The following is a 15860-nucleotide window of genomic DNA, read 5'->3' on the forward strand; positions in this document are numbered from 1 at the left end:
ATCTCTCTTCAACTTGAGTTGAGCAACCTTGGAGATAGAAATCGACTATATGATGTATAATAACACTGGGGAATTCCCCGTTCCTTACAAATACTTGACACATCAATTATATAGATTGTTCATAGGCCAAAGGATCGTCGCTGACACCCAGGGAATCAAGGTGGTCTGGTTTTATCAGGTACTGCATGGGGAGTTTGGAAACGAGCGGTGATCGAGAGACTAGAAGAGAGTTACTGATCGAGAAGAATTCAACAATTGTTTTTCGCTGAAAACGTAGATAGAAAGAACCTTGGAAGGTGATGAAAAAGGAATAACGCTTATCAACCTGAACACCATCCCATCATGCTTTAAAAGTCACTCCTTATTTGCAAATCAGAAAAACGCGAACCCAAACAATATGTGGCAAGAAACCTCAAGCATTCTCTTTTCCAAGTGCTTTGATTTTACGACTGTCCTTCTGCCTGAGTCGTGACTTGGCAGCGGCAATTCGTTCAGGGGAGAGAGCTTCACGCTGGATATCAGTCAACCCATACCGCTTGCCGACGCGTTCGCCCGCTGAAACGGTGTACCCTGAATACCGGCTGCGAGACGGTAGGCCTGACATTGAACCAAGGGTGGATTTGATGTGAGTTCGTTCACGTTGTGTCTGTCGGTTGCTGAGCCGAGTGTCATCGTCAGCGGGGATGATCAAATTCCGATGTGACCGCTGGCCTTCACCGAGTCTACGTCTTGAGAACGTGCGATTCAACGACTTCAGGGCTGAGATATCGGGAGGCGAGGAGGGAGGAATTTCATCCAACGCAGTCTTGTGGGATTCATGTCGCGGCTTCAGTAGAATTTCGTTCAGATAATGCGTGACCTCGTCGTCATCTGCAGCCATATGTCGGGCATTCGGCCTCGTACCAGGTGTACCCATTGTGGCACTGCGTAAAGCAGGCCGCGAATCGCGTACTTTCGAGCGTGGACTCGGGCTTGGGGGAAGGTCGATGTCTTCGCTGGCTTCTTCTTCAGGTTTCTCAGGATCCTGACTAGCAAAGTCAAACACCTGCACGCCTGTGTGGTCTTTGCGAGGACTGAGAAATTGCCGCTCTGTGGAAGGTAGTGCCGGGAAGCGTTCAGTAGAGCCAAGTCGCAGCTTTAGAAGGTCTATCTGTTTCTGCATGTGGCGGCGCTCTGCATCAGAACTATTTCTCAAATTCTCCTCCGAGGCACGGTGCTCTTGAGTGACCGTTTTGAGTTTTTCCCTGTATTCTTGGATCCGCTGCTCCAGTCTGGCCTCTCTCTGCTTCAGTCTTGTTTCTTTGTCCTTTCGCCGACCTTCATATCGGGACATTTCCTGCTTCACTCGGGCCAGCGTTTGTTTCAGAGTGTTGTTCTCTTTCTCGAGTGCTTGGGCTTTCTTTTCTGAGCTCTGCACGAGGTCCTGGAGGGAATTCAGTTCGGACTGTTGGTTTTTCATCTCCTCAATCTTGGCATTAGCTCGTTCCAATTCTTGCTGTGTTCTGCGAAGCTCGTCCGTTGGGGTGTTCGAAGGCAGCTCTTCCTTCTTTTGTGTGATATTTGCCGCATCGCTCACGACATCGTGTCGTTCCAAGGCGTTGCGCAGCGAGGTAACCTGCTGTTTGTATTGTAATGCAAGAGCGGTTTGTTTGGTCAAACCCTGAACCAAGTGCTCCTTATCGCCTGTCGACCCCTCCCCGACCATGGAAGAAGCAAGCCGTGACACCTGCCTTTCCATCTCGGCGACCTTTTCTTCTTCTTCCTTCAGCTTGTCGGCCAGCCGCATAGCTTCTGTATCCTTCTTGCGAGCGTAGGATTTGGCAATCGACCGGTACTGGATCAATTTCTTGATCTCTCGATTGGTTCTCACACGGTAATTGTCGAATTCGGTTTTCCAGTACTTGCCTGACTCTGAGTGGGGGTCCTCCAGATTGGTAGTAACGTCTTCATTGTCGAGGGTATCCTTCGACCCGGAGATTATGGCTGATTTCGCTTCTCCTGTGCTCTCATCAGACCCGGCCGGATCGGAGTTCTTGGACGCATTATCGCGTGCATTCATGAGTGTCTGGGTGAGTTTGCTCCTCGGCTTGCCACTTCCATCTGATGATCCGGACATCCACTGAGTACTGAGGGTCCCGGAAGGATTTGGTGGAGTCTTGGCTGGCTTACTGGCCGAGCCAGGGCGTTTCCCCTCATTGTCGATGACACTTTCGCCAAAAGATACGGTCTTACGACGCAACGCAGTTCCGGGTGTGACAAGTATGCTTTTCGTGGGGGATCCCGTTGGGTTGTAAGTCGCGTCGGCTGGTTTCGTGTCGGTCTTGATCTCTGTTGGCGCTAGGTTTATCGTGTCGCTTTTGCTTCGTTGGTGATCGGATTGATTTTGGGACGCGTTATTTTCATCTTCCTCTGCTCCTGGAGTACCAAACAGAGCGCTCTTGAAAGCACGAATCGCAAAGACATGACCTGGAGTCTCAGGGGGGTTCTAGCAGCTTGGAGTCATCTGTAGCAACACGTTAGAGGGATAGCTTCAAAGGTCAAAGTAATCAGCACACCTGTAGCCTGCGCGGTTTGCTCGTTCCCCTTGATCCAGTCCAGCATTTTGACTGCCAGGGTTGGAAGAGATCTCGAAATCCTTGTGACCAAGTTGAAAGTCCAATGTTTATGGTCCGGGCGGAAAAAGCAGAAGTGCCGATCACTTTATCGATAAGCTCGCGTTCCGCTTCACCTGGCTTTTGTTTACACTTGGCGCTTCCTTGGACGTTTTAAAATTGGGATATTGTTTCTTTTACTTTCTTTTCTGTTTCCTTTTTTTGGCAGGTTCGCTTGAAAAGTATTGGACTTGGTTGCCATAAGGCCTTGTTGATTTCCCCAGATCAGGTGTGTGTGTACGGAATACACACGTGCGTGTACGAAGGACTCTGGGGTTACGGTGTATAGCCGGCAGTGCGCCGTATCGTATCCTTGCCAGCAGAACATTTCATAAAATCAGCATTTGTATTTTATTGACTATATGTAGAAATTGATATTGTAGGAATTGAGATATTGTAGACAAGAACAGTGGGCCACTTATATGGTCGTAGTCTGGTGGCCTTCTTAGGTTTTTATAACTATATATTGTATCTTTTTAGTGGCCTGTTAGTTATATAGTACGTAGTCACCCGAGGTCCTTAGGTAGTCTTTTCAGATATCTACATATAGTTATATGGACTTTTCTATATATAACTTCTATAAAGATACGATATCCAAGTTGTACTCCGTAGGGACTGGAATAGGAAGCGGTGCGGAAGGCGGTCAAAGTTTAAACAGGGAATTACGATATGGCTACGGCCGTACTAGTACAATCAGCCCTGGAGCCTACAGCATTGCAGCCTACAATCCTTCGTGCTCGGGTTCTCACTCCTACTGACTCCTTACAAATATGCTTTTCTTCTAGTGTATAAGAACTCCCTAGATTCTTATCTTTCCCATGACTTCGAATTCTACACTGTTGTCCCTTACAAGCGCTTAAATCCCTGAAAATTTCAAGCCACTACAGATACTACGCAAAACATCAAACATAAAGACTGGCTTGGCACAGAGAGATGCCTCTTTCCCATTCGGTTGTTCTCCGCTTGGCTGCCACCGCCATTGCAACCACGTTTGTCGGATTCGGTATCAACGCTATCCTACGTCCAGACCATGCTCTCACTTTCTTCGAGTTCCAGCCACCTACCTCTGTACTGGACAAGCAGATGGTTGACAGTCTAATGGCAATCTACGGAGTCCGGGACATCTTCATGGGGGCGGCCATATATGCAGCTTCGTATTTCGGCACCCGCTCAACCCTAGGCTGGATCTTAATTGCCGCTAGCAGCGTTGCATTTGCAGATGGGTCTGTTTGTTGGACCCATGGCCAAGGACATTGGAATCACTGGGGATACGCACCAATGATTGCTGTGGCTGGCAGCTTGTTGCTCGGTGTCCTCGATCGTGTGTGACCGTCACAGCTGGAACAAAGCCAACACCACTACGGAGTAGAAATGATCGACTATTGCGGTGACAATGATTGCCACCCTTCTCGGTATATGCCAGCTCAGCACATCACCACCTCATGATATTTGGGTCCACTATTGGGCAGGGACAATGGTTCTTTGGCTTGACCATGATGATACACTCAATCTCCAGTCAATAGGCAAATGGGATATCTCGACCAACTTCGAAGTAAACAAAACACGCAAGAATCACGAAATACAATTAACTTCAAGTACAATATAAGCAGTAAATCTATAAATCCACAGTTAGACCAACGGGGACGTCATTTATACTGGGCATCCCCACTCTTTAAATGGAAGGGCGTATGATCTGACCGCCTGTTTATTCTCGCCTCAGAGGGGAAGGGAAAAAAAGACTGCCCAATTTCTTTCCACCTCCCATAACCCTTTCATCTTTTATCACCAGCCCCCATGTCGTACGACGCCCAGGGTCGCATGTAGGGCGAGCTTTCGCCACGCCCCGCGATGTCTCCCAAACAGAGGAAGAAACCCTCCCGCCAGAAAAACCAAACCTCCGATTCCTCCGTGACGTCCCCCATATTTACCACCAATTACCGAGAAATCCACCAGACAGAGGTGGAAGCTCTGCGTTCAATCTATGGCGATGACTTTGAAGAAGTAGAAAATAGGCGGTCGGCCTGGCAGGTGGGTGCACTCTTCGAGCCGTTCGAGCCCCTCATGGTCACTAACTCATACACTCTAGCAATCCTCCGACGTGACATTCAAGCTTCATTTGCGAGCCTCCTCAAATCCAGGCGTACTCCTCATTTTGCTGGTTGAACTGCCAGCTACATATCCTAAAACAATCCCCAACCTCTCACCGGGAAACCTCGATGGCTTTCGCGATGGCGCGCGTTCCCGAATACAAGACATTCTGCGTAACAAGCCAAAATCTCTGCTCGGGAGTGAGATGATATACGAGCTGGCGGTCTCCATTCAAGATGTTCTGGAGGATGTTGCTCAGGCACAGGCACAGGACAAAGACCTGCCCAGCCTCGAAGAGGAGCGTATGGAGCAAGAGGCGGCTGCTCTTCAACGCGCAGACCTTGAAAAACAAGAGGAACTTAGGAAACAAAAGGCTGCAGCTGCGGAGGAGGAACGCGCATTACAAGAAATGCTTGAAGACAAGATGCGGCAGCGGAACAAGGCCCGCATTTTGAGACGAAAGAGCCGAACTGGCGGCGCGGATTTGAGTTATGTCGATGACCTTGTGGAAAATACACCCGGTGCCATCTGCTTCGATCCTCCGTTGGCCGTCAATGACACCGATGAGCAGCCGCTGGTCTTCCGCGCCGTTCACGGCAAGACACTGCTGCAAAGCAAACAGTGCAAAAAGACCTTCACCGTCAGGCCTGTTGTGTCCGAGAACCGATGCCATGTGCCGCTGCTTGTTTTGAAGGAGCTTTGCCTCAGCGAGAATAATTCTGAGGGATTGACATTCCGTGAGCAGATGCGCACCAGTGAGGATAAGTTAGAGGGAATCAAGCGATTGCGACACCCCAGTCTTGTTGAATTCGTGGGGTTTAAAATCAATCGCCCAATTGGCCGCTTGGATCAACCCGATAATTCCTGGACCGTCCTCACGCTTTTTGAGTATGCAAATAAGGGTTCCCTCTCCGAGCTCCTGGATATCGTGGGCACCGTAGCTGTTGATATGCTTCGCGGCTGGATCATTCAGTTACTCGAGGCTCTGGAGTTCTACCACCGCAGCGGTTTTGTGCATGGGGACATTCATTGTGGTCGTGTCTTTTTGTTCAGGACTCCTTCTGGTGAAACTATCGTTAAGCTGCAGTCTAATGTCGAAGAAGCTTTGCCCGACGCTCCTTGTGCAAAGCCCTCTTTTGCGGCGTCAAAGTCGCCACTTTGGCTACCCCCAGAGCTGACACAGGACAGTTCTCCTCCCTCCATGAAGACCGACGTCTGGGATCTCGGAATTGTTCTGCTTCAGATGGGCTTTGGAAAGGATGTTCTCCTCAGGTACACCTCCGCCAATCAGTTGATGGTGTCTATGGGGCTCTCGCCGCCCCTGCAAGACTTGCTTTGTGAATTCTTCCGCCCAGATCCCAGAAAACGTCCGACTGCTTTCCAACTCCAGCCATCTGAATTCTTCCGGGTGGATGCGCCGTTAAAGATGCGAGAAAGAGCGTCGGGATCTATGTCTTTGCAGAGGCGGCCACGCCTCGACTCCTTTGGAGCCATGCCGGCTTTCTCGCGATATCACCAAGACTTTGACGAGGCAGGTCAGCTAGGCCGTGGTGGATTTGGACAGGTAGTCAAAGCCCGGAACAAGCTTGATGGTCGGTTATATGCAGTGAAGAAGATCTCCCAGACATCGGCCGCAGCGTTGAAAGACACGCTTTCCGAAACCATGTTGTTATCGCGGCTGAACCATTCCTATGTTGTCCGATACTACACTGCTTGGCTTGAAGAGGACTTCAATCACATTGAGGAAGAGGCTATGTCCTCCACCGAAGGTGACCCGTTTGCTAGCCAGGATCACCATGGATTCAGTACAGGAGGCCTTGATTTCATCAGCTCTAGTGGGTATCCGAAAATAGAGTTCGCCGCATCAGACAGCGATGATGAAAACGAAGGAACGTTATCCGACCCTGCTCACCCAGAGACTCCAGAGAGGAACGGAGTAAATGGTACTGGTCTTGATTCCGGAAGTGTGGAGGAAGCTGAGTTCAGCCGAGCGAGATCTGGCTCTAATGGCAGGCCCATTTTAACTACCCTCTACATCCAGATGGAGTACTGTGAGAAGCATGTAAGTGTTTTAGCATCGCCCTGCTCGTTGTTCTAGACTGACATTGCTCAAGACGTTGCGCGATCTCATAAGGGATGATTTGTGCGATGATACCGAACGTTCATGGCGTCTCTTCCGACAGATTCTCGATGGCTTGAGCCACATCCATAGCCACGGCATCATACACCGTGACTTGAAACCTGACAACATTTTCATTGACGTTGCAAATAATCCTCGCATTGGTGACTTCGGTCTTGCAACAAGTGGTCAATTCACTACTGCCGTTCGTTCGTCCGCAGCCGCCGACTTCGAAGGGGATTTTACTCGCAGTTTGGGTACAACCTACTATGTGGCGCCCGAGATGAAGTCAGTTGTCTCGGGGCACTACAATGAGAAGGTCGATGTGAGTAGTGGATATAGAATTGGTGCCACACATATATGCTCACGCACTCTAGATGTTTTCGCTCGGTGTTATTTTCTTCGAGATGTGCCATCCATTACCAACTGGCATGGAACGAGATCAAACTCTTCGAGAAATCCGAGAGAAGGACCACACTCTTCCGCCAACTTTCCAGCAATCTGATAAGTTGCTCCAAGGACAGATCATTGAATCCCTTCTGAGCCATACCCCGAGCGAACGCCCAACAGCCTCCGACCTTTTGTCCAGTGGAAAGATACCTCTTCAGGTCGAGGAAGAGACGTTCAGGCGGGCTATTGTACATCTGCTCTCGGATCCAAATTCACCCGACTACAAAAAGATTCTATCAGCCATCTTTTCCCAGTCGCCTAAGAAATTCGAAGATATTGCTTGGGACATAGACTCACATGCGGTACCCGCTGCCAACGAGCTGCTTGTCCAGGGCCTGGTCAAGAAGAAGCTAACCTCGATATTTCGAAGACATGGTGCTGTTGAGTCAACAAGGCAAATGCTATTCCCCCGATCCCAGCATTACAACAACGGGGCAGTACGTGTGCTGGATGCATCCGGCAATCTTCTGCAGCTGCCATATGATCTTACACTTCCAAACGCACGAGCAATTCCAAGACAAGACCATTCACTGGAGAAGACATTTGCATTCGGCACAGTATACAGAGATTCAGTCCATGGCAGCGAACCACGAACTCACCGCGAAGTTGACTTTGATATTGTGTCCCACAACACCCTGGATCTAGCCTTAAAAGAGGCAGAAGTGATCAAGGTTCTGGATGAAATCATCGAGGAATTCCCACCTTTGCGGTCTACTCCGATGTGCTTCCTTGTCAACCACTCCGATCTGCTCCAACTTATCATGGAATTCTGTCGCATCACGTCTACCCAGATTCCAAAGGCGAAGGAAGTTCTGAGTAAGCTGAATGTCGGAAAGTACACCATGCAAAAGATTCGAAGTGAACTTCGGGCCCCGGCAATTGGTGTCGCTTCAACTTCGTTGGATGACCTTGCCCGTTTCGATTTCAGAGGTACTCAAACTTACTTTCTCAGATCGGGGCCAATATGCTAATGAATGATACAGACTCGCTGAAAGAGACACAGCGCAGGCTGCAGAACATAATGGAAGGAACTGAATACGCAGAGCGAATTCCACCAATATTCGCTCGCTTGAACGTGCTCATGACCTATTTGCAGAGTTTCGGCGTGAAACGAAAAATCTATATCAACCCACTCAGCAGTGTTCATGACAAGTTCTACCGCGGTAGCATTCTGTTCCAGTGTATTTTTGATAGCAGACGACGCGATGTGTTTGCTGCAGGTGGCAGATATGATCAGTTGATTCAAGAATTCTCACCCAACGTCCTATCGAATCGACCACAAGCGCATGCTGTGGGTTTCAACCTCGGCTCCGATCGACTACGGTCATCGATGATCGATTACCTGAAGGCCAAGGCTCCGTCGAAAGATCCCGAGACAAGTGCGGATTTGTACTGGGCGACCCGTCGGGTAAGTAAACTCCCATTTCCCCTCGTTTGATGAGTTTTTGCTAATCTTCAACGAAGTGTGACGTACTTGTTGCCAGCTTTGACCCAACCGTCCTCCGCACAACAGGAGTAAAACTCATCGAAGAACTCTGGTCAAACAACATAAGTGCAGAGCTTGCAGTGGATGCCTCGTCCCTTGAAGAGCTTCTAGCGAAATACAAAGACTCCAATCACCGGTGCATTGTGATCGCCAAGCAAGACAGCAAGGAGCGTGGATTCAAAGTTCGGAACCTGATGCGCAAGGAAGAATTCGACATCCGCACCGCTGAACTTGTGATGTGGCTTCGATCAGAAGTACAGGCGCGTCATCGCGAGGGAACTGTTGACCCCCGCCAATCTCGTCAAATGAGCCAACAGGAGGCTCTCGGATTCCATGAGCGGGCAAATGATGTGCGCATCCTCATCCCCCAGCATAGAAGCAAGAAGACGAACCGAAGGAACATTGTTGAGTCAGGTATGTCCATGTTTGGAATCCATCCTCAATTTCAGTTTAATATACTAACTGAGGCGTTTTATAGCCCTACTTTCCTCTCGGGAAGTAGCCGAAAACGCCCGCAATGGCCCGGTCGCCGCCATCGACACCCGCGACGAAGTTCTCGATGCCATTCGAGGCACACGTCTGTCCGACACAGAGAGTTGGCGCAGCGTGATCCAGAACGCACCGCTGACAGAGCGAAAGTATCTCAGTCAAGTGCACGAGTTACTCATGGACTTGGCCGTGGAGAATCGCACAAGTGATAACACAGAAAGCTACACGAATGCTTTCATCTACAATTACCGTACAGGCTCCTGCGTGTACTATGACCTGGGACCCTAGCGAGAAATGAATTTACGACTGATTGATCTCATGGGGAGAAGAGTGACGAAGTGAAGTTAAGTTAAGCATAAGTCTCGGGTCAATGGGACTGATGGTGTTTGCATTTGTTTTATGGGTGGATGTATCTCATTTTGTTTGACACTTTCACTGCTGTCATTTAGCGAGCGCTCGGGATGGTACCATACATATATAGTGATGAATGACACCCAGAAATAATATTTACGGATATATTGTATGGAGAGAGAAATGAACATTTTGACAGAGGTATCGTTGCTGTTGTACATGAGAAAAAAATTCGGAATCATGATGGATTGAGGTGAGCACAGACTGCAACGTAAATCAGTCACTCTCATCGTCGCTGCCGTACGCGACTAAAGGTCCACCAGTAGCTTTGGGTGCCTGGGTCGTCACCCTTCCACCGGTAAGACCATGTAGAGCTGCAACAGCAGAGCTGGAGAAGATGCCATTACTCTGTGACTGCTGCTCCTGTGCCGGAACCGAAGCAGACTCGATCATCATCGGTTGTTCAGGTGCCTCGAGCTGAGCGGGCTGGCTCGCATCCTCCAATTGACGGGTTCTGGCATGCCACACATCATCTGGAACGTCATAACCCTGTAGTCCGAAAGTACCCTCGATCTTCTTCCGCTTCTTAGCCTCGGGGTCTCGGCCTTCAATCTCTGCTACAAAAGCTGCGGGAAGAGCCCGGCGCACGGCCTCGGCAGCTTGTTCTTCTAACCGGCGTGCCTCGCGCTTCTGCGCCATTGGGTTCGGGTCGACTGTTGCCCATCGTACGTTAAGAATTTCCTACTTGCTGTTAGTACCTTTGTATCATATATCGCATCTCGGAGGTTGAAATGTTGAACTCACCTCATGGTCCAAGCTCTGGTTTGCCATCGCAACTAGTCTTTTAGTCATGTATTAGTTCGGTACAAACATAGAGCCTGAGGTGGGGAATCTCACGCAAACTGCGCGTTACTTTCTGACGAGTAGGTCACAAAAGCCACGCCCCGTCCGGTAAGTACTCTTGTTCTTTCGATTTGACCCCATTCCGCAAAATGCCTTGAGCACACTTCCTCGATATCATCACTAGATATTGATCAGCAAGAGGATGAAGCAAAATTTTCGAGGAACTCACGTAACCGTGATTCGGCCAACGTATATCGTCCTATTTTGGCGCGTGAACGATCCTACTCCGGACATATCCTATTTGAAGTAGCATTAGCGATATGTTCATACCGAGAGCAACATCTCCGAATCACGAAGACACGATACGCACTTCCTTGTAATCACTGTGCTTGTCTCTCCCTATAGTCTGGAGTCAGTCGCCCGTTCTCAATTCATGAGCGAAGATTGAAAAGATACTAACCGAAGCAGTCCATGTTCGGATTGAACCTATAAATGACCTGATTAGCTTGGTTGTTTTGCATGCGATGACTCTAACAGTGGAAGAATCCTCGAGTCGTGTACGGCATAGGAATCAATCACACTAACATATCATGAATCGTCGGTAGACGATGAAGGTATTCACAGTCCTGACCTTTCACGCAAACACCCCGGGCAAAATGTATGCTAGGTAAGATGGAAAAAGGATTAGCAAATGTCTACTGCAATGCGCAACATGGCCATGAATTCCATGGGTATATTTTCTTACCAGAAAAATGAGCCTGGAATGCGATCAGCGCGAGTGTATCCTGAGTCACGCGCGATGTTGCAGCGACCAGGCGCAGGCTGGCTGAGGCCATATTTGTCGTCGTTGTCGCCGCTTTTGTTGTACCAAATATTATAATCGAGTCCGGGTTGCTGTGCAGGCTCCGCTTTGATGGTTGACGCGTCGACTTGTATCCTGGCAGGGCGTTTCTTCCTGCGAATAATCTTGGTCTTTTTGACCGGCTGGAGCTGCTGATCTCCTTGCAGAGTGTTATCCGAGGCGCCGGTTGTTGCCACAGTCATTTCTTCGGCGTTGGGGTCAAGGGTTTCAGGAGTGGTGTTGGAAATAGAAGCTGGTGGCTCAGCGACCGATGTATCTGTCATGGTGGTGTTTGTGTTGGAGAGGTGAAGTTGAAAGGTCAAGCTTGAGCTCTCAAAAAAAGGTTGACGTCCTGGACCGTTCAACTGAAGTGCTTACATAAGGCTTGGCAAGTGCGGCGGGCACATCGACGGGATTTGGTATTTCCCTCTCGAAGGCACAACGAAAGCACCAGAGAAAGAGATTTAGTGATTTCGCAGGCGACAAGCCTCAGCAACCGGCAAAATGGTGAACATAACGGAAAAGATCAAGGAGTATGTTTCTTGTTAATCGTTGAATCTGCCAATTTGCTGATCTTTTACAGGATCGAGGATGAGATGCGTCGAACGCAGAGTAAGTGTTCTTATCTTCAGACTTAAACATATATCACCCCGCTAATGACCCACAGAGAATAAGGCGACAGGTGAGATGTCATTTTGATCGAAGGGGAATTTGATCTAATTTTCAAATCTCGAAATCAGAATACCATTTGGGTTTATTGAAAGGGTATAGTCTTCCTCTCTTGACTTAGATTTCGAACATAAACTGACGACGTTTCCAGAAAGCTTGCCCGTCTAAGAGCCCAGCTTCTGGAGCCAGTAGGAGGTGCTGGCTCTGGCGGCGGCGCGGGATTTGATGTCAGCAAGAGCGGCGACGCACGAGTGGCTCTTGTTGGCTTTCCCTCCGTCGGAAAGTCTACATTCCTGTCTAAAATCACCAAAACCAAGAGTGAGGCTGCAGCCTACTCTTTCACCACGCTGACTGCTATTCCCGGAGTGCTGGAGTATGGTGGTGCTGAGATTCAAATCTTGGATTTGCCGGGTATTATCGAAGGTGCCTCCGAGGGCAAAGGCCGTGGTCGGCAGGTCATTTCGGCTGCAAAGGTCAGCGAGCTAACCTTTTTGCTGGGCAAGTGCGCCGAAACACTGACAAAATTTCTGCTTCTAGACGAGTGATTTGATCTTGATGGTCTTGGATGCCACAAAGCGTGCCGAACAGCGAGCCTTGCTCGAAGCTGAGCTGGATGCCGTGGGCATTCGCTTGAACAAGGAGCCACCGTATGTCATACCTTATCGGCAGCTTTGCGGGGACTCAAATACTAATACGGTCCCAGTAATATCTACTTGAAAATCAAGAAGGCCGGTGGCATGAAGATCTCCTTTGCAACCCCCCAAAGAACTTGGACGAAAAGATGGTTTACAACGTGCTCCGGGATTACAAAATTCTTAACTGCGAGGTGCTCGTGCGAGATGAGAATGGTATGTGGTGCTTTGATACAGCAATCAGGCCAAATTACTAATTTGCGACGTTCCAGCTACGATCGACGACTTTATCGATGTGATCATGAAAGATCACCGGAAGTACATCCGCTGGTAAGATTGACATTAACGATATCTGATACTAACTAATACATCCATGGACGCTAATATATCTCTTCCGCCAGCCTTTACGTCTACAACAAGGTCGACAGCATCGGCCTCGAATTCCTTGACGCCCTTGCCCGCGAGCCTTACACAGCCGTCATGAGTTGTGAACTTGATCTCGGCGTGCAAGACGTTGTCGAACGTATCTGGAAGGAATTGAGACTAATGCGGCTTTACACAAAACGGTATGATATATCCATGACTTTTAGTTTCACTGACATGCCTGACAGTTACCGTATTTATAGGAAGGGAGAGGATCCCAAGTTCGATGAGGCGCTCATCGTACGCCAGGACTCCACCATTGAGGATGTCTGTGACCAGATTCATCGTACAATCAAGGATACATTCAAGTATGCGATGGTGTGGGGAGCGAGCGCGAGGCATGTTCCGCAGCGGGTAGGATTGGCACATATGGTTGCCGACGAGGATGTGGTATCCATAGTGGCCAAGTAGAACATAGGGGGCGAGAGCGATGATGAAAATATTGACACGGCTACAACGAGCTTGAACACGAAAGTATGATTTTAATGCTGTTGATTTCATATACCATGTATGAACCTATGAACAAAATACAGAAAAGAATATTCACCTAACCAATTTAACTTTCGAAAACCAGAACTCCTACTGCAAGATACGTCGACATACTTAGGCAGCTCCGGCAATGGCACCAGCGGCAGCAGCGGCCACCACGTTCTGCTGGCCAATGGTAGGTTGAACACCCACACGCTCCTTGGCGAGCAGGTCAACCAGCAGAGGACTGGGACGGCTGTCACGCTGAGGGTAGAGGCCAGCCTGGTTGTTCTTGTACTTCAGCACAGAGTCCAGGTAGATATCGAAGAGGTAGGATGAGTCGAGAGGACCGCCCTTGGCCTCGGGGTGGAATTGGGTACTGAAGATGGGACGAGACTTGTGAATCATGCCTTCGTTGCTCTGGTCGTTCAGGTTGACAAAGTACGGCTTCCAGTCCGAGGGCAGAGTCGAGGCATCAACGGCATAACCGTGGTTCTGGCTGGTGATGTGGCAGCGACCAGTGCTAAGGTCAAGAGCGGGAATGTTGTGAGCCCGGTTTCCGTACTTCAGCTTGATGGTGCTGGCACCGGTAGCCAGAGCCAGGAGCTGATGGCCCAGGCAGATACCGAAAATGGGGACCTGGGAGGTCTCCATCAGACGCTTGAGGTGGTAGACGGTGTCCTGGCAGTGGGTTGGGTCACCGGGGCCGTTGGAGATGAAGACACCATCGAAGTGGTGGGCGACCTTGTGGATGGGGTAGTCGAAGGGAAGGACAGTGACGCTGGAACCACGGCCCACCAAGCTGCGGAGAATGTTCTCCTTCACACCACAGTCGATGACAGCAACGTGGGAGTGAGGATCAGCAGCAGCAACATGGAAAGGCTGCTTAGTGCTGACCTGGCGCACCAAGTGGATTTGCTCAGGGTCAGTGAAAGCCTCATCCTCGTTGGCATCATACTCCTCGCCGACAGTAATACGGGCCAGAGAAGAGCCTTGCTCACGCAGATAGGTGACAATAGCACGAGTATCGACACCAGAGATGGCAGGGACACCTTCACGGGCACACCACTCGCCCAGGCTCTGAACAGCGGTCCAGTGACTGTATTGCTCGGCGACATCGGCAACAACAACACCAGCTGCCTGGAGATTGGGGGACTCGAAGTACTTCAGGAGTCCATTGGTGTCCTTCTCAGCAGAAGGAACGCCGTAGTTGCCGATCAGAGGCTGGGTGAAAACCAGGATCTGACCACGGTACGAAGGATCGGTCAGGGACTCGGGGTACCCAACCAGGGAGGTAGTGAAGACAGCCTCGCCGGAGATGTTGGAGCGGGCACCGAAAGACTTGCCAGAGAACATTGGACCATCACGAATAGTGAAGGTGGCAGGCTCCATAGCGGCACGCTGACGCACAGTAGCCATAAAGCGAACCTGAACAGGTCGCTTCATGGAGGCGAAGGCAGAAGCCCGGGGAGGCATTGCCTTGAAGAGGTTGAAGATCATTTTTTATTTTATAAGTAACAATTGTAAATCAATAGAAAGCTTTGTGCTATTCAGTTGATGTTGGCTTTCCAAAGGTGGTCCGAGATATAGTCCTGGGAGGTGAAGATCGAGGGTGCCAAACACATAAGCGCGACTGAGCAGGTGGCAGTCAGAGTATGGTAGAGAGAAATGGGGGGGTTGGCAATTTAGCGCATGGAGATATTTTGTGTTGGGAGTCTGTAGAGAAATAATGGGGAAGAAAGCGGAAAAGAAGGGAAACAAGAGGTTTTTCATCCCCCGACTCGGTGGGCACGTGTTCTCACCGACTTTGCCGGTGTCGGCCAATCGGAGCGCGTCAAAATTCTGTTATCGCCTTAGGGGATCTGACTCATCCAATCGCCGGCTTCGGCGTGGACAATGATATAGGGCTATCACAAAGAATTATTCAACTGCTTATATATGGTTAGCCTTTTCAATGGGATCATCAAATTTACATAACTTCGAATTGTGATATACCTGCCTAGGTAGGTAGGTAATATTAATTAATCATTGAGGCAGCTTGGTCTGGATTCGGTCGGCTGTACAGTGGACGTGGACCGTACACCACACTATTATTGCCTCACCCTCTGTAACTTGCCCAAGCCATTGGCCACTAGGAGGTGCTCAATTATCGGGCTTCTATGTTGTATGCAGGAAACTCGCCGTTCAATTATAAAATTTCGGTACGTTCCATTGTGTCACACACGGGGTTCCTTTGGACTCAGGGTAACAACGTAGTGCTCAAGGGAAGCAACGGTGGCGACCAGGGGCAACATCACGGCACATTTTTGAAATGAAGGTAGCACCAGCTATAAGAACCAGTCTGAATATA

General features: G+C 49.6%; 6 protein-coding genes across 6 annotated transcripts; 3 read left to right on the forward strand and 3 right to left on the reverse strand.

The window, feature by feature from the left end:
- Nucleotides 1-412: 412 nt before the first annotated feature.
- On the reverse strand, nucleotides 413-2601 carry N7489_001954 (uncharacterized protein; the record flags this gene model as incomplete). The annotated part of the gene is made up of 2 exons (XM_056707709.1): nucleotides 413-2485; nucleotides 2554-2601. The coding sequence occupies 2 exons, from the start codon at nucleotides 2599-2601 to the stop codon at nucleotides 413-415; spliced, it is 2121 nt and encodes a 706-aa protein (XP_056572011.1).
- A 983-nt stretch (nucleotides 2602-3584) lies between these two features.
- On the forward strand, nucleotides 3585-3980 carry N7489_001955 (DUF4267 domain-containing protein; the record flags this gene model as incomplete). Its single annotated transcript, XM_056707710.1, has 1 exon — nucleotides 3585-3980. One exon carries the CDS (start codon nucleotides 3585-3587, stop codon nucleotides 3978-3980), a length of 396 nt encoding a protein of 131 aa, XP_056572012.1.
- Nucleotides 3981-4499: 519 nt separating this feature from the next.
- Nucleotides 4500-9571, forward strand: cpcC (putative protein kinase (Gcn2); the record flags this gene model as incomplete). Its single annotated transcript, XM_056707711.1, has 7 exons — nucleotides 4500-4679; nucleotides 4738-6801; nucleotides 6854-7183; nucleotides 7236-8238; nucleotides 8292-8716; nucleotides 8773-9208; nucleotides 9273-9571. 7 exons carry the CDS (start codon nucleotides 4500-4502, stop codon nucleotides 9569-9571), a joined length of 4737 nt encoding a protein of 1578 aa, XP_056572013.1.
- A 339-nt stretch (nucleotides 9572-9910) lies between these two features.
- Nucleotides 9911-11602, reverse strand: cwc2 (active spliceosome conformation promoter CWC2; the record flags this gene model as incomplete). The annotated part of the gene is made up of 8 exons (XM_056707712.1): nucleotides 9911-10375; nucleotides 10439-10475; nucleotides 10532-10657; nucleotides 10707-10774; nucleotides 10848-10876; nucleotides 10938-10963; nucleotides 11063-11140; nucleotides 11223-11602. The coding sequence occupies 8 exons, from the start codon at nucleotides 11600-11602 to the stop codon at nucleotides 9911-9913; spliced, it is 1209 nt and encodes a 402-aa protein (XP_056572014.1).
- Nucleotides 11603-11822: 220 nt separating this feature from the next.
- Nucleotides 11823-13453, forward strand: N7489_001958 (uncharacterized protein; the record flags this gene model as incomplete). The annotated part of the gene is made up of 10 exons (XM_056707713.1): nucleotides 11823-11851; nucleotides 11902-11930; nucleotides 11986-12000; nucleotides 12059-12083; nucleotides 12139-12460; nucleotides 12525-12689; nucleotides 12754-12835; nucleotides 12892-12949; nucleotides 13021-13185; nucleotides 13246-13453. 10 exons carry the CDS (start codon nucleotides 11823-11825, stop codon nucleotides 13451-13453), a joined length of 1098 nt encoding a protein of 365 aa, XP_056572015.1.
- A 192-nt stretch (nucleotides 13454-13645) lies between these two features.
- On the reverse strand, nucleotides 13646-15010 carry cpa1 (carbamoyl-phosphate synthase (glutamine-hydrolyzing) CPA1; the record flags this gene model as incomplete). The annotated part of the gene is made up of 1 exon (XM_056707714.1): nucleotides 13646-15010. One exon carries the CDS (start codon nucleotides 15008-15010, stop codon nucleotides 13646-13648), a length of 1365 nt encoding a protein of 454 aa, XP_056572016.1.
- Between the last annotated feature and the right edge of the window lie 850 nt (nucleotides 15011-15860).

Source organism: Penicillium chrysogenum (genome assembly GCF_028827035.1).
Source record: "Penicillium chrysogenum strain IBT 35668 chromosome Unknown utg000001l_segment0_segment0, whole genome shotgun sequence".
NCBI classification, from domain to species: Eukaryota; Fungi; Ascomycota; class Eurotiomycetes; order Eurotiales; family Aspergillaceae; genus Penicillium; species Penicillium chrysogenum.